Genomic DNA, 24,528 nt, shown 5'->3' with positions numbered 1-24,528 from the left:
AACTGTGCTGGGCAGTGTTACAGATAACTTTCCATCGTGGACATTTTGTGGATTCCTTGAGTGTGTGAGGGCCTCAAACTACTTCTAGGCATATAGTTAGATTTTTTTTTTAAAATATATTTTATTTGATCATTTCCAAGCATTATTCGTTAAAGACATAGATCATTTTCTTTTCCTCCCCCCACCCCCCATAGCCGACGCGTAAGTCCACTGGGCATTAGATGTTTTCTTGATTTGAACCCATTGCTTTGTTGTTAGTATTTGCATTAGAGTGTTCATTTAAAGTCTATCCTCTGTCATGTCCCCTCAACCTCTGTATTCAGGCAGTTGCTTTTTCTCAGTGTTTCCACTCCCATAGTTTATCCTTTGCTTATGAATGGTGTTTTTTTTTCTCCTGGATCCCTGAAAGTTGTTCAGGGACATTACACCGCCCCTAATGTAGAAGTCCATTACGTTCGATTATACCACAGTGTATTAGTCTCTGTGTACAATGTTCTCCTGGTTCTGCTCCTCTCGCTCTGCATCACTTCCTGGAGGTTGTTCCAGTCTCCATGGAACTTCTCCACTTTATTATTCCTTTGAGCACAATAGTATTCCATCACCAACATATACCACAGTTTGTTCAGCCATTCCCCAATTGATGGGCATCCCCTCGTTTTCCAGTTTTGGGCCACCACAAAGAGCGCAGCTATGAATATTTTTGTACAAGTCTTTGTGTCCATTATCTCTTTGGGGTACAGACCCAGCAGTGCTATGGCTGGGTCAAAGGGTAGATATTCTTTTGTCGCCCTTTGGGCATAGTTCCAAATTGCCCTCCAGAATGGTTGGATCAGTTCACAGCTCCACCAGCAATGAATTAATGTCCCTACTTTGCCACATCCCCTCCAGCATTCATTACTTTCCTTTGCTGTTATGTTAGCCAATCTGCTAGGTGTGAGGTGATACCTCAGAGTTGTTTTGATTTGCATCTCTCTGATTATAAGAGATGTAGAACACTTCTTCATGTGCTTGTTAATAGTTTTGATTTCTTTATCTGAGAACTGCCTATCCATTTCCCTTGCCCATTTATCAATTGGAGAATGGCTTGATTTTTTGTACAATTGATTTAGCTCATTATAAATATGAGTAATTAAACCTTTGTCAGAGGTTTCTATGAAGATTTTTTCCCAATTTGTTGTTTCCCTTCTGATTTTAGTTATATTGGTTTTGTTTGTACAAAAGCTTTTTAGTTTGATGTAGTCAAAATTATTTATTTTACATTTTGTGATTCTTTCTATATCTTGCTTGGTTTTAAAGCCTTTCCCCTCCCAAAGGTCTGACATGTATACTATTCTGTGTTTACCCAATTTACTTATGGTTTCCTTCTTTATGTTTAAGTCACTCACCCATTTTGAATTTATCTTGGTGTAGGGTGTGAGGTGTTGATCTATTCCTAGTCTCTCCCACACTGTCTTCCAATTTTCCCAGCAGTTTTTATCGAATAGTGGATTTTTGTCCCAAAAGCTGGGATCTTTGGGTTTATCGTATACTGTCTTGCTGAGGTCGTTTTCCCCCAGTCTATTCCACTGATCTTCCTTTCTGTTTCTTAGCCAGTACCAAATTGTTTTGATGACTGCTGCTTTGTAATATAGTTTGAGGTCTGGGACTGCAAGGCCCCCATCATATGTGTTTTTTTTCATTATTTCCCTGGATATCCTTGATCTTTTGTTCTTCCAAATGAACTTTGTTATGGTTTTTTCTAAATCAGTGAAGAAGTATTTTGGTAGTTCAATGGGTATGGCACTAAATAGATAAATAAGTTTGGGTAGGATGGTCATTTTTATTATATTGGCTCGTCCTATCCATGAGCAGTTAATGTTTTTCCAATTGTTCAAGTCTAATTTTAGTTGTGTGGCGAGTGTTTTGTAGTTGTGTTCATATAGTTCCTGTGTTTGTCTTGGGAGATAGATTCCTAGGTATTTTATTTTGTCTAAGGTGATTTTGAATGGGATTTCTCTTTCTAGTTCTTGCTGCTGAGCTGTGTTGGAGATATATAGAAAAGCTGATGATTTATGTGGGTTTATTTTGTATCCTGCAACTTTGCTAAAGTTGTTGATTATTTCAATTAGCTTTTTGGTTGAATCTCTAGGATTCTTTAAGTAGACCATCATGTCATCCGCAAAGAGTGATAACTTGGTCTCCTCCTTGCCTATTCTGATGCCTTCAATTTCTTTATCTTCTCTAATTGCTACTGCTAGTGTTTCTAGTACAATGTCAAATAGTAGAGGTGATAATGGGCATCCTTGTTTCACTCCTGATCTTATTGGGAATGCATCTAGTTTATCCCCATTGCAGATGATATTAGCTGTTGGTTTTAGATATATACTGTTTATTATTTTTAGGAATGACCCTTCTATTCCTATGCTTTCTAGTGTTTTTAATAGGAATGGGTGTTGTATTTTATCAAAGGCTTTTTCTGCATCTATTGAGATAATCATGTGGTTCTTGCTAGTTTGCTTGTTGATGTGGTCAATTATGTGGATGGTTTTCCTAATGTTGAACCAGCCCTGCATCCCTGGTATGAATCCTACTTGATCATGGTGAATGATCCTTCTGATCACTTGCTGGAGTCTTTTTGCTAGTATCCTATTTAAAATTTTTGCATCTATATTCATTAGGGAGATTGGTCTATAGTTTTCTTTCTCTGTTTTTGACCTGCCTGGTTTTGGAATCAGTACCATGTTTGTGTCATAAAAGGAGTTTGGTAGAACTCCCTCTTTGCTTATTATGTCAAATAGTTTGTATAGTATTGGGGTTAACTGTTCTCTGAATGTTTGATAGAATTCACAGGTGAATCCATCAGGCCCTGGGGATTTTTTCTTAGGAAGTTCTTTGATGGCTTGATGGATTTCAATTTCTGATATGGGATTATTTAAGAATTCTATTTCTTCTTCTGTTAGTCTAGGCAGTTTGTATTTTTGTATATATTCATCCATTTCTCCTAAATTGGTGTATTTATTGCCATATAATTGGGCAAAGTAATTTCTAATGATTGCCTTAATTTCCTCCTCATTGGAGGTGCTGTCGTCCCCCTTTTCATCTTTAATGCTGTGAATTTGCTTTTCTTCCTTCCTTTTTTTAATTAGATTGACCAGTACTTTGTCTATTTTGTTTGTTTTTTCAAAGTACCAGCTTCTTGTCTTATTTATTAAATCAATAGTTCTATCACTTTCGATTTTATTAATTTCTCCCTTAATTTTTAGGATTTCTAATTTGGTTTTCTGCTGGGGGTTTTTAATTTGATCGCTTTCGAGTTTTTTCAATTGCATTTCCAATTGATTGATCTCTGCTCTCCCTTGTTTGTTAATATGAGCTTTCAGGGATATGAATTTGCCTCTGATTACCGCTTTGGCTGCATCCCAAAAGGTTTGAAAGGATGTTTCGCCATTGTCATTTTCCTTGATGAAATTATTAATTGTTTCTATGATTTCTTCTTTAGCTAAACGGTTTTGGAGTATCATATTGTTTAATTTCCAATTGGTTTTAGATTTGGTTTTCCATGTACCATTACTAATCATTATTTTTATTGCCTTGTGATCTGAGAAGGCTGCATTCATTATTTCTGCTTTTTTGCATTTGTGTGCTATGTTTCTGTGACCTAATGTATGGTCAATTTTTGTGAATGTGCCATGTGGTGCTGAGAAGAAGGTGTATTCCTTTTTATCCCTATTTATTTTTCTCCATATGTCTATTAATTCTAATTTTTCTAAGATTTCATTCACTTCTTTTACCTCTTTCTTATTTATTTTTTGATTTGATTTATCTAAATTTGATAATGGTTGGTTTAAGTCTCCCACTAGTATGGTTTTATTGTCTATTTCTTCCTTCAATTCTCCTAGTTTCTCCATTAGAAATTTGGGTGCTATATTATTTGGTGCATACATGTTGATTAATGATATTTCCTCATTGTCTAGAGTCCCTTTTAACAAAATATAATTACCTTCCCTATCCCTTTTGATCAGGTCTATTTTTGCATTGGCTTTATCAGATATCATGATTACCACTCCTGCCTTCTTTCTATCAGTTGAGGCCCAGAAGGTCTTACTCCATCCTTTAATTCTGACCTTGTGGGTGTCAACCCGCCTCATGTGTGTTTCTTGAAGACAACATATGGTAGGGTTTTGGATTCTAATCCATTCAGCTATTCGTCTACGTTTTATGGGTGAGTTCATCCCATTCACGTTCAAAGTTATGATTGTCATTTGTGGACTCCCTGGCATTTTGATTGCCTTCCCTAATTCTAACCTTTTCTTCTTCGGCTCTACCTTTTAGTCCAGTGATTTACTTTGAATCAGTCCCCCTTGTCCCCTCCCTTGATGTTTCCCTTTTTAGTCCCTCCCTTTTTGTTCCCTCCCCCTCCCCCCCTCTCTTTCCCTCCCTTTTTGTTCTCCCTCTCCCCCTCCCCCCCTTGGTTTTCCCTTCTCCTTACCCTTGTTGGGTAAGATAGAATTCAAGATCCCAATGGATCTGGATGTTTTTCCCTCTCAGAGTTGATTTCCCTGAGATTGAGGTTTAAGTAAACCCCCCCCCCTCTCTTCCTCTCCTTCTTATAGGAGTTTTCTTCCCCTCCCCTTCCCCTGTGAATCTTTGTGTGAGAACCATTATTCTATTTGGTCTTTCTTTACCCCCTATTTATACATTACATTTTCCCCACATATTAGTATACATAGGTTGATATAAATGTAGTCCTTATAGAAGAGAGTTTGAGTAAAAGAAGATAACATTTTTCCCCTTTCCTTAATATTTACCTTTTCAGGTATTCCTTGCTCTTTGATTTTCGGTATCAAACTTTCCACAGAGCTCTGGTCTTTTCTTTGCAAAAAGTTGGAAGTCTTCTATTTTGTTGAATGCCCATACTTTCCCTTGGAAGTATATAGTCAGTTTTGCTGGGTAGCTGATTCTTGGTTGGAGACCCAGCTCTCTTGCCTTTCTGAAGATCATGTTCCATGCCTTACGATCATTCAGCGTAGAACTTGCAAGGTCTTGTGTGACCCTGATTGGCATTCCTTTATATCTAAATTGTCTTTTTCTGGCTTCCTGTAGGATTTTTTCTTTTGTTTGATAGCTTTGGAATTTGGCAATTACATTCCTGGGAGTTGTCTTTTGGGGGTTTAGTGTAGAAGGTGTTCTGTGAGCTCTGTCAGTGGCTGTATTGCCCCCTTGTTCTAGAATCTCTGGGCAATTTTCTTTGATTATATCTTGTATCACCATGTCCAGTTTGGTGTTTATTTCTGGCTTTTCTGGGAGTCCAATTATTCTTAAATTTTCTCTTCTCCCCCTGTTTTCCAGATCTATCACCTTGTCGGTGAGATATTTTATGTTCTCTTCTAATTTCTTGGTGTTTTGGCTTTGCTTTATTAGTTCTTGCTTTAAAGCCTGGTTTTCTTTTACAGTTTGGTCAAACTGGTTTTGTAGATGCGTGAATTTCTTTTGCATCATTTCCCACTTTTCCTCCCAGAGGGCTTCCATCTTTTTGGTCCTTTCTGATTCAAATTCTTCATGGGTTTGTGGAGAGTTTCTATTTCCTTTGGAAGATTTTGGAGAATTTTCTTGTATATCTTCTATCTGCTCTGTATTTTGTATTTTGGCTCCATAGAATGTGTCCAGAGTCGCCCCTTTCTTCTTATTTTTCTTGGTATTTTGGGGCTTCTGTGCTTCTGTGGAGTTTGTCATCTCTGAACGTGGAGGATTGGCTTTTCTTGTCTTTGTCTGGTGATCAGAGGCTTTAGTCCTGGGCAGATGTTGGTTCTATGAGCGTTCCCTGGGTTAAACTGAATATGCCTCACTGGAACTGGAATGGAAGGGTCGGACCACGAGGCCACACTCTCCCCCTGGCTCGATTTCCGGAAGTTGCCTTCAGAATCCCTGGCCATGAGGCTGTTTCGTTGGCCTGCGGGGGGATGGGCTGCCGCTTCCCCAAGCTCCGAGAGCACAGACTTTCACTGAGACTTGGATAGCAGGATCCAGCCCGTGAGGCTGTCTTGCCCGCCCTGAGGGTTGCTGTTGTTTTGACCAGCTCTCTGCAGCGGAAGCCCCAGGCAGTAACTTTCACCGGGACTGTAGAAGGCCCTGAGGGTTCTGCTCTCTGAGCCCGGCTGGGCTGCGGCTTCCGGGAGCCTTGGACTCTGCGCTCCTACCCCTGAGGTCCGAGGGATCTCGGGGTTCTGGCTTTTAAGGGGAGCCGTACCTTTTGATCCGGGTCCAGGTCCAGGAGGAGGGTTCCCAGGGTCTGTGCTGTTGATCGTTTTGAATTTCGGCGCCTTAGGAGCTTCTAGTTTGAGATCGGTCGGGAAGGGTTTTCCGGAGATCTGAACTTCAGCTTTCTCTAAGCCACCATCTTAACCGGAAGTCTATAGTTAGATTTTTTTAACCTTCCCCTTCTATCTTAGTAACAATTCTAAGGCAGAAAAGCAGCAAGGGCTAGGCAATTGGAGTGACTTGCCCAGGGTCCCACAGCTAGAAAGTGTCTGAGGTGATGTTTGAACTCGGGTCCTCCCAAACCTAGCCACCCCTTTTCAGCTAGTTTTGAATTCCTAAAAGTAGTGCCATTTATAAGTGATATAACAAGAACACTTTTCTGAAAGTCTTTTTTGGGCTTCTTGCTGTGTTCACTTTTTTTTATGTGTGGTTATTGCTGCTTTGCCATTTATGTCACAAGTTTTAGCTCCTGGTAAGTAGTATTGGTTGGAGTGATATGGTCTCAGTGTAGACAGGCACTGTTTCAGAGAATCAGCTGGGGAGCATATCGGAAAAGTGGCCAGGCTAGTCCTGGGGCCTGGACAGATGAAATGATTTGCCTAAAGTTACACAGTTCAGCCAAAAGGCCTCGTGCCTATTCTGTATGATGTCCTCGGCTCGGCTCACCTTGAGCCCCCTAGGAGTTCATAGATGCACAGAGGGGCAGAGAGCAGGAGTGCACCTGAACATCACCCAAGCTGCTATGTGCAAAGGGCAAATGAGAGTGCCAGACCAAGGGCTGATTAGAGTGGGCCCAGGCCTCCAATCCAGGTATATCTTGACTCCCAGTCCCTGCTGCCTACCCAAACAGGGATTCATGGGAAATGTGACCCAAGAGTTCTGAGGGAGCCCAACAGGCACCAAAGTTCACCAAAGCATTGCTTTTACAGCTGGTAGTTCCTGATGAAGGCCTCTCCTCCTCTCTCAATAATGGAAGTGAGTAGTTGAATTCCCACCTGAGGCCCTCTGTGATGTGGGCCATGCAAAGAGTTAAGATGCTTCTTCTGAGGAATGATTGAAGAATGTATTTAAAGACTTGTGGATTGTACCCAGACGGTTCTTTCTTGTCAATTCCTTTGGACAATAGGCAGGAAGGATGCAGCTTGTCCCTCTACTTTCTTTTGAGGCTGTGACTCAAAGTGCAATTGGGGTGGAAGCAAGGAAGGCCCTTGCACATTGTGTTCATTCTTTGATTCCTAATTGAGGGTCTGTCTGCGCGATTCTCATTCCGGTAAACCTCGACATGCCTCTGATATCAGGACCGAAGAAGTGTGTCCCTCTCAGGGGAATAGACATAAGGCTATCCTAGGTTTAGACTTGGGTGTCCAAAGGCCATTCAGTCGAGTCCTCCGATGTTATAGATGCAGAAATTGAGGCCTGTGGAAGGGAAGTGACTTGTTTAAGGTTACTCAGGTACTCCATCATACCAAACTGTCTTTTGATGACCTCTCCTGCTACTTCTCCCATGCAAGCCATTGCGGGTAATCCATAAGTTTAAGTAGCATCTCTATGTGGACAAATTCCAGTTCTATACAGGTATTCAAATCTAGTCTCCCTCCTGGGCACCGATGTCCCATATCGGCAACCGTCTCCTTAGGGCTACCACTGTCATTCCAGTCACTCGGGTCATTCCTTCAATTCCTCACCCTGTCTAGCTGCCAAGTCTTGTTGTTTCTAGCTTCGCAATGTTGTCACCACCTCTTGGCTAGACTATTGCAGTAGCCTAATTGGTCTCCCATCTGCACCTGAAGGCTTTTCTCTCCCCACTCTGTCCTTCACATAGCAGCCAAAGTAATTTTCCTAAAGCAAAGGCAAAGGGGTACTCCACTCTCTATTACCTCTGGAAATTCTGATGGCTCCCTCTGTTAGCATTTAAGGCCCTTCATCATGGGGCTCACACTACCTTTCCAGCCTTGTCATATGTTATTCCTCCTTGCCCATACCCCTCTACCTGCCATGTCTATGTTTTCTCCTGGGCCCAGAATGTGTCCTCTCCTCCTGTCTGCGTCTCAGGATCCCCAGCTTCCTTTTCCTACCTCCACATGAGGCTTTACCTGATCTCTCACCTCATTCTAGGGCCTTCTCTCCCCCTCCTGGAATTATTTGATAGTTTGTATATACTTTACATAAGTAAATATCAACTCCACGAGGGCAGGAACTTGTATCCCTGGATTTGTAGCTACAATGCCTGGCACATAGTAGGAGCTTACGAAATACTTTTGCTTGATTGGAAAAAAAGCAGTTCCTGTCGATATGGATGAGGAGAAATATGGATAGACATATGCAGAGCGGCCTCCAAAAACGATTTTTAGGGCAGTGCAGCTGAAGGAGTCCTGGGTTTGGACTCGAGGAACCTAGGTTTAAATGTTGCCTTTGCCACTGGCTGACAACCTATCTGGGCCCATTTCCTCTTCTGTGAAATGAAGGGGTTGGTCAAGATAGCCTCTACAATTCCTTTTATCTCTAAATCGAATATGATTGTTGCATTGTCGAGCCTGCAAGAAATGGAAACTCTCCAGAGAGGACATTAGTGTAGAGATTCATGGATTAACAATGTGAACCAACCCAAGAGCCTTTCCAAGTCATTCCATTTCATTAAGTACTTATTAAGCGTCCAGCACTCAGTGAGGTACTGGGTATACAAATAGATAAAGAAAAAAACCCCTTTTATTAGGATTGGGGGGGAGGGGACACCCGACTACAACAGACAGATCCACAACAGGAGGAAGAAAGCACTGCCACATGGAGTGGCATAGGCCTAAAAAGGAGAGGCTTGCCCCAGGGTATAATGCCAAAGTGAGCCTTGAAGGAAGCCCGGGGTTCTGAGATGGGGAGCAGAGAATTCCAGCCACAGGGAACCGCTAAGGGGAGAGGCAGCAAGCTCTGCCTTACCTTTGTCCCTTACAAGATGCTTCAACTCCTGCTGCCATGCTTTTGTCTAGGAATGCCTTCTCTCCTTTCCTCTGCCTCTTGGAATCCTGAGCAGCTTCCTTCAGGTTGCAGCCAACTCTTATGAGCCTTTTTCATGATTTCTTGGTATTATTTTGTATTTACATGTCTTGGTTCTTGGGTCTTCAATTCTTGGCTGATAAGAAGCACTTAATGTTGGGTTTTTTAATGGCATTTATTCCCAGGTCTCTCAACCCTTTCCTCTCCTGTTCACACCACAAAAGACGCACCTGACAAAAAGATCTGTATATATAAATTATGCCTTTTGTGGTTTTTTTTCATGTTCCTTCTCTGGAGGTGGGCATCCACAAGTCATTCTTCAAGTATTATTTCTGTAGCTGTACATAACGTTCTCTTGGTTCTACTCATTTCATTCTTCGTTATTTTGTGTAAGTCTTAGTTTAAAAAAAAAGCCCTTACTTTCTGTCTTAGAATCAATACTAAGTATTAGTTCCAGGACAGAAGAGCAATAAAGGCTAGGCAACTAGGGTTAAGTGACTTGCCCAGGGTCATAGGGCTAGAAAGTGTCCAAGGTTAGATTTGAACCCAAGTGTTCCTGACTTCAGGTCTGGCTCTTTGTCTACTGAACCACCTAGCTGCCTCATTTTTTCTTTCCAAGTTTTTTTTTTAAAGATTAACCTCACCATTTATTATGGTGCAGTTTTGCATCACAATTATATACCATAATTTGTTCAGCCATTCCCCAATTGATAGGCATCCTCTCAGTTTTCAGTTCTTTGCCACCACAAAGAGCTGCTATCAGTATTTTGGATTTCCCCCTGATTTCCTTGGGAAATAGACCCAGCAGTGGTACCACTTAGTCTAAGGTTATAGACACAGTTTTATAAGTCTCTGGGCATAATTCCAAATTGCATTCTACTGACAGTGTATCAGTGTCCCCATTTTCCCACAGCCCCTCCAGCATTTGCCACTTTGTCCTTTTCTCATTTTAGCCAGTCTGATGGATGTGAGATGATATCTCAGAATTGCTTTGATTTGCATTTCTCCAATCAGTAGTGATTTAGAGCAGTTTTTCCTGTACCTGTTTATGGCTTTGTTTTCTTCATTCCCAAACTGTTCATATCTTTTGACCATTTATCAATCAAAGGATGGCTCTTATTTTTATACGTTTGACAAAGTTCTCTATATATTTTAGAGATGAGACCTCTATCTGAGAAACTGAGTGCCCCCCCCCCCAATTTTCTGCTTCCCTCCTAATTTTGGCTACACTAGTCTTATTTGTACAAAACCTTATTAGTTTAATGTAAAATAGATAATTCTGACTACATCTCATGATGCTCTTCATGTAATTTACTTATAAATTCCCCTCCTGTCTGTAAATCTGATAATTATAGCTTTATAGTCTAATTATAATCTGGTACTGATAGACTTGCTTACTTTACATTTAAAAAATTAATAACTTTAATATTCTTGATCTTTTGTTCTTCCAGATGAATTTTGTAATTTTTTCTAGCTCAATAAAATTCTTTTTGGTGATTTAATTGTGATGGCATTGAAAAAGTAGTTTAGGTAGGAGTAGCACTTTAATTATATTGGCTCTGCCCACTATGAATGTTCACTCAACAATGAATATTTCTTCAACTATTTAAATCTGACTTTATTTGTGTAAAAAGTATTTTATAGTTATGTTTATGGAGTTCCTGGGTTTGTTTTGGCAGGTGTAATCCCAGTTATTTTATTCTGTTAGTAGTTAGTTTAATTGAGTTGTCTCTGCCTCTCCTTGTAGGTTTTTGTTAGTGATGTGCTAAAATGCTGATGATTTATGTGGGTTTATTAAATTATTGAGAGTTTCAAATAACTTTTTAGTTGAATCTCTAGGATTTTCCACCTATACCATCATACTGTTAATAAACAGCTAGGTTCCATTTCATGTCCAATTCAGGGAAATGGCTAATAACAATGTTTGGATATAATATAAAGTGTATGAATCAGGAGCAACAGGAAATGCTTTTGGAAAGGGAGATGGGAGCCAGACAGCAGAGGGCTTTAAACACTGAGCTGAGTAGTTTGCATTTTGCCACAGAAGGTTTCGAGGAGGTGAGTGATAGAGTCCTGTGTCTTGGCAAGATCATTTTCACAGCTGTGTGGAGGATATATTTGAGAAGGGAGAGTCTAGAAGCTGGAGAGACCAACTAGGAGGCTTTGCAATACTCCAGGTAAGAAGGATGAAAGTAAGGGAATAATAAACATTTATTAAGTGCCTACTATGTGTCAAATACTGTGCTGAGCACTTTATAAATGTAGTTTAAGGGCAACTAAGTGACTCTCAGTGGATAAGAGAGCCAGGCTTGGAGATGGGAGGTCCTGGGTTCCAATGTGGCTTCAGACATTTCCTAGCTATGTGACTCTGGACAAGTCACTTAGCCCTCGTTGCCTTTCCTTTACCACTCTTCTGCCATGCATCCAATACATAGTATTGATTCTAAAAAATGAACAAGCAAATGAAGGTTTATACTCTTTTGTTAGGTAAATTATTTTGGATATAAGCCTGTATATTCTTTATCTCCTAGAATACAATATTCCAAGCTCTCCATTTCTTTATTATAGTGACTACTAAATTATGTGTGATCCTGACTGTGGCTCCTCATTACCCAAATTCTCATTTTCTGGTTGTTTGCGGTACTTTTACCGTCACCTAGAAGCTTTGAATTTTGGCTTTGATGTTCTTGGGCATTTTGATTCAGTAGGTAACCCAGTGATTTTTTCTATTTCTATTTTGCCTTCCTAAGAGATTTGAACAGTTAAATTTTTATTTATTTGAAAAAAACCCCTACCTTCTGTCTTGGAACCAATAAGTAAAGACTAGGCAATGGGAGTCAAGTGACTTGCCCAGGGTCACACAGCTAGGAAGTGTCTGAGGCCATATTTGAACCCAGGAACTCCCATCTCTAGGGCTGGTTCTCAATCCACTTAGCCACCCAGCTACCCCCTAGTTAAAAATTTCAAAAAACGATCTCCAGGCTCTTTTTTTTTTTTGGTCATGGCTTGCAGATAGTCCACTCATTTTCCTAATTTTTTCTCTCCATCTCTCTTCTTTCTTTTAAAAAATAATTTATTTTTATTGTCATGTAAAACACACTTCTATATTGGTTATTGTTGTAAGAGCAAACTTATACATAACCCAAACCCCAAAATAAAACCAAAGATACACTGATGTGAAAGACGACTCCACCAGTTCTTTCTCTGGAGGTGGAGAGCATTTTAGGATTGTCCCAGATCAGTGCATTGCTGAAAGTGGCCAAGTTTTTACAGATAATCATCATTCAATATTGCTGTTATCGTGGACAGTGTTCTGCCAGTTCTGCTTATTTTACTCTGTATCAGTTTCTGCAGGTCTTTCCAGCTTTTTCTGAACTCGTCCTGCCTATCATTTCTTCTAGCATGATAGATTCCATCACCAACATGTACCACAAGTTGTTCAGCCAGTCCTCAATTGATGGGCATCCCTTTGATTTCCAATTCCTTTTCACTACCAAAAGCGTTGCTAGAGATATTTTTGTACAAGTAGGTCTTTTCCCCTTCTTCATGATCTCTTTGGGATATAGACCCAGGACTGGTATTACTGGATCAAAGGGTCTGCACGGTTTTCCAGCCCTTTGGGCCTAGGCCCAAATTGCCCTCCAGAATGGTTGGATCAATTCACAACTCCCCAAACAATGCATTAATGTCCCAATTTTGCCACATCCTCTCCCAACATTTACCACTTTCTTTTACTGCCCTATTGGCCAATCTGATAGGTGGGAAGTGGTACCTCAACATTGTTTTAATTTGCATTTCTCTAATCAAGAGCGATTTAGAACATTTTTTTTCATATGATTATTGATGACTTTGTTGTTTTCATCTAAATATTGCTTGTTCTTATCCTTTGACCATTTGTCAATTGGGGGATCCTCTGTTTATTTCCAAGTCACTTGTTTTTGTTATGACGTACCTTCATCTTTTTTTCAGCCCTTTAACTTTGCTTTAGTATTTCTTGGTATCTCGGTCGCTGACTTTGCTTTGGTCCATTTCAATGTGCAGGCTTTGTTGCTTGGGCAAGATTTTGTACTCTTGTGTGAAGTTGTTAATTCCCTTTCCAGTTCTTCTTTTCATAGCTCTCATTAACAAAACCCCTTTTTCAACTTCCAGGAATTCTTGTCGAGTTTATTTTCAAGCTGTGTTTTTCTCCAAACTTGCTTGTAGATATTTTGGAGTCATTCTTTTCTTCTGAGAATTTGTCTTGAGAGTCCCTGTCACCACAGTAGCTTTCTGTGTTTGGACATTTTTTGCTCATTCTTTCATATTAGAGTTGGGCACTTCCCAATTCTGGGGGACAGTCTTGGCGGGTTCTGTTGCTTCTTTCTTGCAGTATCGAATACTGTATGATTTCAGGATCTCAGGTACAGGTTGGGTATCATCATGCTTTCAGCCCTCAACAAGTGGTCTGATCCCAGGAAAAGTCTGATTGCCGTCCTCCCATCTGAACTCTGCAAGTTCCAAGAGGCAGCTAGGTGGTGCAGAGGACAAGAGTGTTGTGCCTGGAGTCAGGAAAGCCGGCGTTCACACCTAGCTAGCCTCAGTCATTTCTTAGCTGTGTGACTCTGAACAGGTCACTTAACCTCTGCCTCCATTTCCTTAGATGTAAAATAGGAGTACTTGCCTTACAGGGTTGTTAGCAAGCACTTAACACAGTGTGTTCAGCATATAGTTAGCACCCAAAAGCTTGTGTCCTCCCTCCCTCCTCCCCCAGGTTTATGTCAGAGCAATGGTAGGCTTCTAGAATGCTTCTAGACTCAGCTATTATCAGCATCTGGGAAGCTCTAATCATTTGGAGTGACAGAAATGCCTTGGTGCCTGGTATTACTAGCCTGGTTATTCTTCTGGACTAGAAGCTGAAATGGAGACCCGACTGCTTCTGGGATCTGAATAGCCCCACTCCTTATGGCTACCCTTGGTTGCACTAACCCTCTTCTGTCTGCCCTGGGTCTGCTACTAGGTAATGAGCAAGCAGGTTGACAGTGCCTGTTTTGATCTCAGGGCCCTAGTATGAGTTTGGGATCTTCTCTTCCCTTGGTGTCCAGCAGTGCTCTTGGCATAAACACTCTGCTGATCTCCTGATTTGGCCTGGAAAAATGATTGACTTTTTCTTGGATTTCCCCATTAAGATTGAGGCTGTTGCAATTTCTAGATCTATTTGGAGGAGTTTTAAGGGGGAGATAGCTGTACTGTGGCTTGCTGCTCCACCACCTTGCCTGTGCCTCTCCAGGAATCAGAACATTTGTGAAGAAGGAACAGAAATGAGAGGATCCGTAGAGTATGTCCCAGAGCACCTATGCAGAAAGAAGAAATAGATAAGTCTATGAAATGGAACTATCAATGACTTCGTTTGTCTACTTATGTATTGTAGTTCTTCCTCAAAAGCAAAGCTGCTAATGCTTTCTTAAACTACCTCAGTTCAAGAGAAATGGGGGGCAGCTGGATGGCTCAGTGCATGGAGAGTCAGGCCTAGAGACCGGAGCTCCTGGGTTCCAATCTGGCCTCAGACATTTCCTAGCTGTGTGACCCTGGGTAAGTCACTTGACCCCCATGGCCTAGCCCTTACCGCTCTTCTGCCTTGGAACCCATACACAGTATTGACTCCAAGCCGGAAAGTAAGGGACTAAAAAACACAGTGAGGCATAATGTGTAGAGTGCCGAGTTTGTAGTTGGGAAAACTGGTTCAAATTACACTTGTTAACTGGATGACCATAGACAAGTTACTTAGCTTTTTTTAAAGTCTGTTTCCCCATCTATAAAATGGGTGTCATAGTCTCAGTAGCCGCTTTCTCCTAGGGGAGCTGTGCAACTCCAATGAGAGACCGTATGGAAAGCACTCTCTACCCTTCATAGTGCTCTAGAAACGTTTGAGGTGGCTATTATGAATAAATGAGCTCATCCTTGCAGACAGGGAGGAGCAGCTCATGAAGGAATTTGTCTTTTGGGTTTAGTTTTCACCAACAAGGAGGAGCTGGTTTCTGGGTTGGAAATTCTGGGAACTTTAGGCAGAGAGCATGTAATCGGTGTCGGCTTGGTGGTAGAGGAGAAGAAAGCTAGGCCGTTTGTTGTCTTAGGAGAGCTGATTTCAGAGGGCTCGTAGTAAGGTTCCCGAGGCCTAGAATTCCCCAGGCCTTCCTTCAGAACAGCTCATAGTCAATTAGCTTCAATGCTTTTGGTTGCCATGGTTAATGGTTTTGTAGATCAGAGAGAGGACTCTTGCAGATGCAGTTTGCACAGATTTTAGCCAGGCCTATGATGGAGTTTGTCATGCTATTTTTGTGGAAAGGAATGAAAAAGGGGCCAGATGATAACACAATAAAGTGGATTTGGGAGTGCTTGACTAGGGGCTTGATGTCATCATGATAGGAAGTCTCTGTGGGCACGTGGCCATGGACTTCTTCACATTTTTATCAATGACTTGGATGAAGGCCAAGATGTCCCATCTACCTTCTTTTTTTTTTAAATTTAAAAAAATTTTTAAATTTTCTTTTTTAAGCCCTCACCTTCCATCTTGGAGTCACTACTGTGTAGTGCCTCCAAGACAGAAGAGCGGTAAGGGCTAGGCCATGGGGGTCAAGTGACTTGCCCAGGGTCACCCAGCTGGGAAGTGTCTGAGGCCAGATTTGAACCTAGGACCTCCCATCTCTAGGCCTTGCTCTCAGTCCACTGAGCTACCCAGCTGCCCCCTTCCCATCTACCTTCTATTAAATTTGCAGGTGCCACAAAGCTGCACATTTCAAAAAGATTTCAGCCACCCAAATGCTGAGCAAAATCGAATGAGATGACATTTAATAGGCATAAATTTGGAGCCTTACAAGTGCAAGATGGGGACTCTGTAGCTATAGAGCATTTTGATAAAGGTTTGGGAATCAGAGTGGCCCACAACCTCAATATTTTAAATAAGCTAACTGTGCATTACAGCGACTAAAGAAAGTCAGTTTAGTTTTAGACTGTACCAAGAGGTCCAGTGTCTCAACGCGTCAGGTGTTAAGAGTCCAGGCCAAATGTGGAGTGCTTTGCTTAGTTCTGGGAGCCAGATTTTAAGAAGGTGAACTGAGAGTGCCTGGCCTGGACACAAGACTTACTGGGAGCCATGCTAGCTTTCCTCAGGTACTTGAAGGACCATCATATGAAAGGGGTGTTGGACTTGTGCTTGGTCTCGAAGGGCGGCTCTAGAAGCAATGGATAAAGGTCACCAAGAGCAGATTAAGACTTGACATAAGGAATAAGCTCCTAATGAGAGCCATCTAAAAGTGTAATGAGCACACGTATGTCAGATGATGTAGGGGCCCTCCTTGTTGAGGTATGTGGGACTTAGGTGGTCCCTGAGGTCTCTTCCCTTTCAGAGGTAGCTAGGAAGCACCATAGCGGATAGAGCTAGAATGATCCGAGTCCAGATCCAGCCTCAAAACACTAGCTGAGGAAGGAACCCTGGGAAATCACTTAACTGCAGTCGACTTCAAAGGCGATATCATGTTTAGCACAGTGCCTAGCACATAGTACGTACATGCTTCGTAAACCTTAGCATGCTCTATAAATGCTGGTACCAACTCTCAGCATTCTGTGATTCTGTAAAGGATTTTGTTACAGCTGTGCCCGTGTCAAAATAGATCTATTTCCAGTGTCATTTGAACCAAGTGATTTGCCCTTTCTGGGCCTCAATTTTCTTTTCTGCAAAGTTGGACTAGATGATTTCTAGGATCTTTTCCAGTGCTAAGTCCATGAGACAATGATGACAGGACAGTCCTTTGGCAGAATCCCAGAGCTTTGAACATTTGTCGTCTTAATTTAAAAACAAGATATCCTCCTCTCCTCTCCAGGGGCAGTTTTCTTTTTTAAATATGATCCCTGCTGTGATGCTGTGCAGTTGCCCTCAGCCAGGCTCCTTTCTTCTCTGGCGTGTCCTGCCCAAGCTTGGTTTGGTACGAGGGCTGGGGTTGCTGATGCCTCATTCTGGGGGCAAGGCAGTTAGTTTCTCTACTGCATATATTGAAAGGTCAGCACGGAAATGGATGGGGGAGGTTTTCATGCCTAAAACCATTTTATTGTATGGGTAAGAATATAAGCTGAGACCAACTGTATCCAACTCTGAGGAAATGACTCAGCCAAAGTATCTTTCTTTTTCTTGTAGCCTGGATACCTCTCAATTCTCTGCTATAACTTTGGAGTGGACGCCTACTACCAGAAGAAATTTGAAGAGTGCTCTCATTGGCTTAGGTAAATAGAAGTGAGCCTGTTTAAGTCTGGAAACCTTTGATCACCACCCATGTCAGTTAATGTTTACTCTAAAAAGTTGTCAGACATGTAGCCTATGCGCATATGTAGCCCACAACACTCCCAAGTGAAGCCAGAATCACATTCAAATGAAATCGGTTAACAAAATAATTCAGAATACAATAAAACACAGAACTCATCCAATTTGAAAACTAAGTCAATATGTGACCCACAGAGATCCTGGTCCCTGCTTCTGGTCGACTTTGGGACCAGTGGACTGAAGGATTCGAGTAGTGGCTTTTTGAAAAAGCTGGCAAGTCATTTTTACCAGAAAAGAGAAAATCTTCCCCAATTAAAAAAGATCAACGCTTCCTCTCAAAACTTGCTTCCTTAATGTGTTAACATCTGTTTTTTTTTCTGGATCTTTTCAAAATATAGGAAAAAGTTTTTCCCAAGATACCTCTCCCTTGTCAGCCTCACTATTGCCAGCACATTCCTTTTTAAAAAATAATTTTGATGTATTTTTTGACATCATAGTCTTTTTAAGATATGATCTTGGCTCCATGTGCTCTCCCTTGTAACAAAGAAAAAATAAAGCCAAACCAGTGGACACAGTGACCAAACCAGACTGGGTATGTAACATTTCAGGCCCATGGTCCCTGACTTATTTCCTGACAGGAAAGAGGTGCCTCCCTTAGAAGAATTTTCCCCACTCCATCTCTACTTAGGATTTCCCTTTGTAATTTGGAAATTCTCTTTCTGGGTGTGCTGCTTAACTTGCTAGAGTGGCTAAACTCATTCCTGGAGAATTAGAACCATTTATTAAACCTTGGAGAATTAAGTGGATATGGGACACAAATGACCAATAGTAGGTCATATCAAGCAATCAGCAAGGCAAGGCATAAATCTAAAGTACCGAAGGCTTATGCTCAAATCTCAACTCTGACACTAGCCATGTAACCCTGGGCAACTCATGTCACCTCTTTGCACTTCTGGTAACTCCTCAGGACATAGGTTAGTTGGTGAGGTGTGATCTGTATTGGCAAAGAAAGTTCCCATACTGGAAGTTATCTGCTCTTTTCTAACACCCCCCCTCACCCCATCTCCAACAAGATCTCCCATTTCATAATTGGGTAATACCAAACAAATAACTTGCATTGTATTGATTCTGAAAATGTCAATCATCAATCTATAGAAAAACAATGATTAAGTGCCAACAGTGTGTCAGGCACCACATGAGGTCTAAGGATTGATAACAGAAATCTACAATAGAATTCTTCCTAGAGCTTCCATTTTATTTGGGTAGGTGACTCTTGGTGGTAAACTCGGTTTCCTTGCTCTCTAGAATATCAATATTCCAAGCTTTTTGGTCCTTCAATGTGGTAGCTGCCAGATCCTGTGTAATCCTGCCTGGGGTTCCATGATATTTTAATTGTTTTTTTTTCTGGCTGCTTGCAGTACTTTATTTTATTTTTTACATTTTATTTATTTATTTTTTAGAACATTTTTCCATGTTTACATAATTCATTTTCTTTCCCTCCCTGCTCCTAGAGCCAACAAGCCATTCCACTGGGTTGTACTGTAAGGATAATTTTAGCGTTGACCCAAACTATAATTATTGCTGTGGGATATGGGATATCCCAATTAATAAAATACCCAAGTCAGCTGGAAATTATGGTGATTTTAATTACTATAGAGAGAAGAGGAAAGAGAGAGAGAGAGAGGAAAGAGTTAATTTAAACTGCTCCGGCTCAGGCTGAGCCAGTCAGGAGTTCAAGGCCTTGGCCAAGGGGGCCTCCTCTGAGAGTCAAGGGAAAGGGAAGTCAGTCTTATCACTCACCATGTGACTGTCTCAAGGGAGCTGTCTAAGGGAACTCCTCCAGGCTCTAGTTCCAGGATCGAACTGGCGCCCAGGCAGCTCACAGGAAGTCACCAGCCACAGCCACCTCGCCAGGGAAAGACTGAAGAGAGGAAGTGATGCACCCTATATAGATGGTTTTATGTCACTTTCCTGCCTCTTATCTGTACCAATGGTAGCTTAGCTTGACATAGGACAGCCCAGGGGTCTGTCAGCTATTTCTGCACATGCCTATCAAAGGCCATCCTCCTAGATACTTAATCCTTAAATATGGGTGCAGACATTCCTGACTTTGTTAGACTAAGTAGGGTGGAGCAATGTAAAGTTCACAAGACATTCCTGATTCTGTTAGACCAAGTATCTCCATTGTTACATTAACAAAATCAGGAGGTGGCTAAATCAAATCTTCACAGTACATATGATTTTTTTTTAAAGCCTAGATCCCAAATCATATACTCATATATACATGTGATAAGTGATGTCATATGTTTTGCTTTTGCATTTCTACTCTCATAGTCCTTTCTCTCAATGTGGATAGCATGCTTTTACATAAGTCCTTCAGGAGTGTCCTGGCTTGTTGCACTACTACTAGTAGCAAAGTCCATTACATTGGATTTTTCCTTAATGTTTTACTTTCTGTGTACAATGTTCTCCTGGTTCTGCTCTTTTTACTTTGCATCAGTTCATTGAGGTTCTCCCAGTTTATATGGAAAGCCTCCAAATCATCAATCCTTACAGAACAATTGTATTCCATCTGTAAAAACATAGGAATGCTGATGATTTATGTGGGTTTATTTTGTACCCTGCAACTTTGCTAAAGTTATTATTTCTACTAGATTTTTAGTTGATTTTCTTGGATTCTCTAGGAATACCATCATGTCATCTGCAAAGAGTGATAATTTAGTTTCCACATTGCCTACTTTGGTCCCTTCAATTTCTATTCAAATGCTATTGCTAGAATTTCTAGTACAATATTAAATATTAATGGTAGGGGGCAACTGGGTAGCTCGGTGAATTGAGAGCCAGCCCTAGAGATGGGAGGTCCTGGGTTCAAATCTGCCCTCAGACACTTCCCAGCTGTGTGACCCTGGGCAAGTCACTTAACCCTCATTGCCCAGCCCTTACTGCTCTTCTGCCTTGGAACCAATATACAGTATTGATTCCAAGATGGAAGGTAAAGACTTAAAAAAATAAATAGTAGTGGTGATCAATGGACATCCCTGCTTCACTCCTTTTTTTTTTTAATTGAAAATTTTTATTTAATTAATTTAGAATATTTTTCCATGGTTACATGATTCCTGTTCTTTTCCTCCCCTCCTTCCCCCACCCTGTAGTCGACTCGCAATTCCTCTGGGATTTACATGTGTCATTGATCAAGACCTATTTTCATATTATTGATAATTGCACTAGTGTGATTGTTTAGAGTCTACATCCCCAATCATATCAAACCATGTGATCAAGCAGTTGTTTTTCTCCTGTTTCTGCTCCCACAGTTCTTCGTCTGAATGTGGATAGCATTCCTTCTCATAAGTACCTCAGAATTGTCCTGGGTCATTGCATTGCTGCTAGTAGAGAAGTCCATTACATTTGACAAGTCCATTCCTGGATGTGGTTCCAGTTCACATGAAATTCCTCCAGTTTATTATTCCTTTGAGCACAATAGTATTCTATCACCAACAGATACCACAATTTGTTCAGCCATTCCCCAATCGGAGGGCATCCCCTCATTTTCCAATTTTTTTGCCACCATAAAGAGTGCAGCTATAAATATTTTTTTACAAGTCTTTTTCCTTATTATCTCTTTGGAGTATAAACCCAACAGTGCTATGGCTGCATCAAAGGGCAGACAGTCTTTTAAAGCCCTTTGGACATAGTTCCAAATTGCCATCCAGAATGGTTTGATCAATTCACAGCTCCTCCAGCAATGCACATTAATGTCACAATTTTGCCACATCTCCTCCAACATTTACTACTTTCCTTTGCTGTCATGTTAGTCAATCTGCTAGCTGTGAGGTGCTACCTCAGAGTTGTTTTGATTTGCATCTCTCTGATTATAAGAGATTTAGAATACTTTTTCATGTGTTTATTGATAGTTTTTATTTATCTGAAAATTGCCTATTCATGTCCCTTGCCCATTTATCATTTGAGGAATGGCTTGATTTTTTTTGTATAATTGATTTAGCTCCTTATAAATTTGAGTAATTAGACCTTTGTCAGAGTTTTTTGTTATAAAGATTTTTTCTCCTATTTGTTGTTTTCCTTCTAATTTTGGTTGCATTGGTTTTGTTTGTACAAAACCTTTTAAGTCAAAATTATTTATTTTACATTTTGTAATTTTTTCTAACTATTGCCTTGGTAGTATCTTCTCTTTCCAGTCAGAAGCCTGAGTGAAGAGGACAGGCAACTCTGGCATGTTCTTTGTGTAGTACACTTTAAAGCATTTTTCACTGAGGCTGTTTTTCAAGTCCCTGCTGCCCCTGCTGTGACCAGCTTTGTTTTCTGCCCAATCTCATCACTCTTATTCCCACGCTCTACAATCTTCAGCCTGGGGTCCCAAGTTTTGCTGCCAAGGCCTTGCACTGCACTTGGGTAAATCTGTGGTGCTTTCAGCCAGCCCCCAAGAATTTAGAGATTGCTCCAGCCCTTGCCCTGACTCTGGCATGGTAGGTGGTGTGGGGCAGGGGTGATCAGCTTGTGCTTTGATAGAGGTGTAGTTTTGCCCCCTCATAGTGTGAAAATCCCTAGGCACTGCCTTAACTTTAAGGCTGTATCCAGTGGGAGAGTCCCTTTACTCATCCAATTTTGATTTCTGTCCTTTTGAGATGCTTTGTAATGATCAGTTGGAAGGAGATTCATAAAGCTTCTGCTACTATGCTGCCATCTTAGCTCCACCTGTTTGCAGTACTTAAAACAATTTTTTTTCTTTTATTCCAATAACAAATTTACACACAAGTTTTCCAAGGTTACGTGATTCACGATGTCTCCCTCTCCTCTTCCCTGCCCCTTCCTGGAGTTCATACAATTCTATTGGTTTTTACATGTATTATCACTCAAAACCTATTTCCATATTGTTCATTTTTATAATAGAGTAATCCTTTAAAACCAAGACCCCAAATCATATACCCAAATAAACAGGTGATAAATCACGTTTTCTTCTGCATTTCTATTCCATCAGTTCTTTCTCTGGAGGCAGAGAGCATTGCATTATTTCATAAGTCTCTCAGCATTGTCCTGGATCATTGTATTACCGTTAGTGGCAAAGTCTATTAAATTTTATCATCTCACAATGTTTCAGTTATTGTGTATAATATTCTCTTGGTTCTTATTTAACTTTGCATCAGTTCATGAAAGTCTTTCCATTTTTTTAGGGAATTATCCAGTTCATCAATTCTTATAGCACAGTAGTTTTACATCACCATCATATCTCATATTTTGTTCTGCCATTCCTCACTTGAGGGACATCCCCTCAGTTTCCAATTTTTTGCCACTACAAAAGGCTTGCAGTACTTATTTCTTGGCCAGGGAGCTCTTGAACTTGGCTATAACATTTGTTTCTTGCTGTCTCATGAAATCATTAGCTTCTATTTGCTGAATTCTAATTTTTAAAGACTGAATTTCTTCCATGACATTTTGATCCTCCTTTATTCCATTTGGTCCATTCTACTTTTCATGACACTCTTTTCTTCATTGGGATTTTTGTGTTTCTTTTTCTAGTTGACCAATTTTGCTTTTTAAGTTATTTTCTTTTTTGCATTACTTTCATTTCCCCCATTTTCTTCTACCGGTCTTACTTGATTTTTGAATTCCTTATTGAGTTCTTCCAGAGCTTGAGACAAATTCCCATTTTGGGGGGAAGTTTTTTGCATGTGATTGCTTGAATTTCACCTTTGCTGTTGTCCCCATAGACATTTTCAAGGGTTAAGTGTTTTTTTCTTTTTTTTTTCTTTTTGCTCATTTTCCTAGCCTTTTTTACCTATGAACTGGGAATTCTGAAAGCTCCTTGCAGATTCCATTTCCTCTGCTGCTGGCTTGCAGGAATCAGCACTGTAAACTATGTCTTCACCACAAGGCAGGCTTTAAAGGGCCCAGAGCTATGAATTTCCAGACCTCACTTCTGGGCCTTGGCATCAGTCTGAACTTCAATAGGTGGGCCTGAGGTACTCTTTTCTTGGTGTAACCCATGTCCCTAAACCTCGAAGTTAGCCTATACCCAGTCACAGAAATTGGCACAGTAGGTGGAGGGTGGTCAGCTAGCACTCCTGTGTGCAGTTTTATTTCCAGTTTCCCCTTGTTCCATGAAAATCAACTCTCTCCGCCTACCCCTCAAATTGTGTTCAACAAAAGAGCTCCTTCACTCTATCCTGCTTTGACTCCTATTGTTTTGAGGCTCATTCTAAAGATTGGTTTGGAAGGATAGTTGGTACAGTTTTAGCTTTTGCTGCTACTAAGCTTCCATCTTGCCTCTGCCCCCTCTCTATTCCTTGCATTCTATTTGGGGAGATAACACATACATGAATATATATGCTGTACATATATATGTACAAAGGAAGTCCAAGGCAATGGGGGCATGCTCGAGCTGGAGAGGGGGTTGGGGAATGACTTTCTGTTGAAGGTGTCACTTAGGCAAAGTTCTGGGGGAAACAAAGGAAGTTGGGAGATATAGGTAAAGGGAGAATGTATTTCAGGTGCAGCAATTAGAGAATAGAAAGACATAAAGCCTGGAGGTGGAGGAACATTAGGGGAGCCAGTGTGGCTGGAGCGTGTTCTATGAAGAGTGAAGGGAAAAGGGAGAGGTGGAGAGCATGTATAATTTGATTAAGAAGATAGCTGGGGTCCAGGTTGTAAAGGGCTTAAAATCTAAACCTGAAAATCTCAAGGCTCTGTAGGATGCCATGGGAATGAGTGTCATAGGCAGACTTTCACTTTAGGAAAGTCCTTTTGGCAGTAGAATGGATGATGGATGGGGGAATGGAAGGATTGGAAGTTGGGAGACCACTTGGAAGGCTTTTTAAAGGATCTGAATTAAGGAGATTGTGGAGAAGGGACAGAAGGCAGAGATATCGAGAAAACAGAAATGTCAAGGGACTTGATTCTAAGACATTGTATTCTTCTGCAGGTAGTCTTCAGAGCCCTCAGTTCAGAACATGGTGTACCATTTTGCAAAAAGTTTACTGTATCTTCCCATGTCTGCTTCA

General features: G+C 40.9%; 1 protein-coding gene across 5 annotated transcripts in view; it reads left to right on the top strand.

Annotated features, from left to right (window-relative positions):
• TEX11 (testis expressed 11) overlaps positions 1–24,528 on the top strand; it is a 212,543-nt gene that overhangs the window by 52,401 nt on the left and 135,614 nt on the right. For all 5 annotated transcript variants that reach the window (XM_056809469.1, XM_056809470.1, XM_056809471.1 and 2 more), the window contains one exon: positions 17,393–17,478. In XM_056809469.1, the coding sequence (XP_056665447.1) occupies positions 17,393–17,478 (86 nt within the window). The remainder of the gene's footprint in view (positions 1–17,392; positions 17,479–24,528) is intronic.

The sequence above is a fragment of the Monodelphis domestica genome, chromosome X (assembly GCF_027887165.1).
Source record: "Monodelphis domestica isolate mMonDom1 chromosome X, mMonDom1.pri, whole genome shotgun sequence".
NCBI lineage: Eukaryota > Metazoa > Chordata > Mammalia > Didelphimorphia > Didelphidae > Monodelphis > Monodelphis domestica.
The sequence above is the reverse complement of the archived record's forward strand: the minus strand, read 5'-3'. Positions and strand labels throughout refer to the sequence as shown.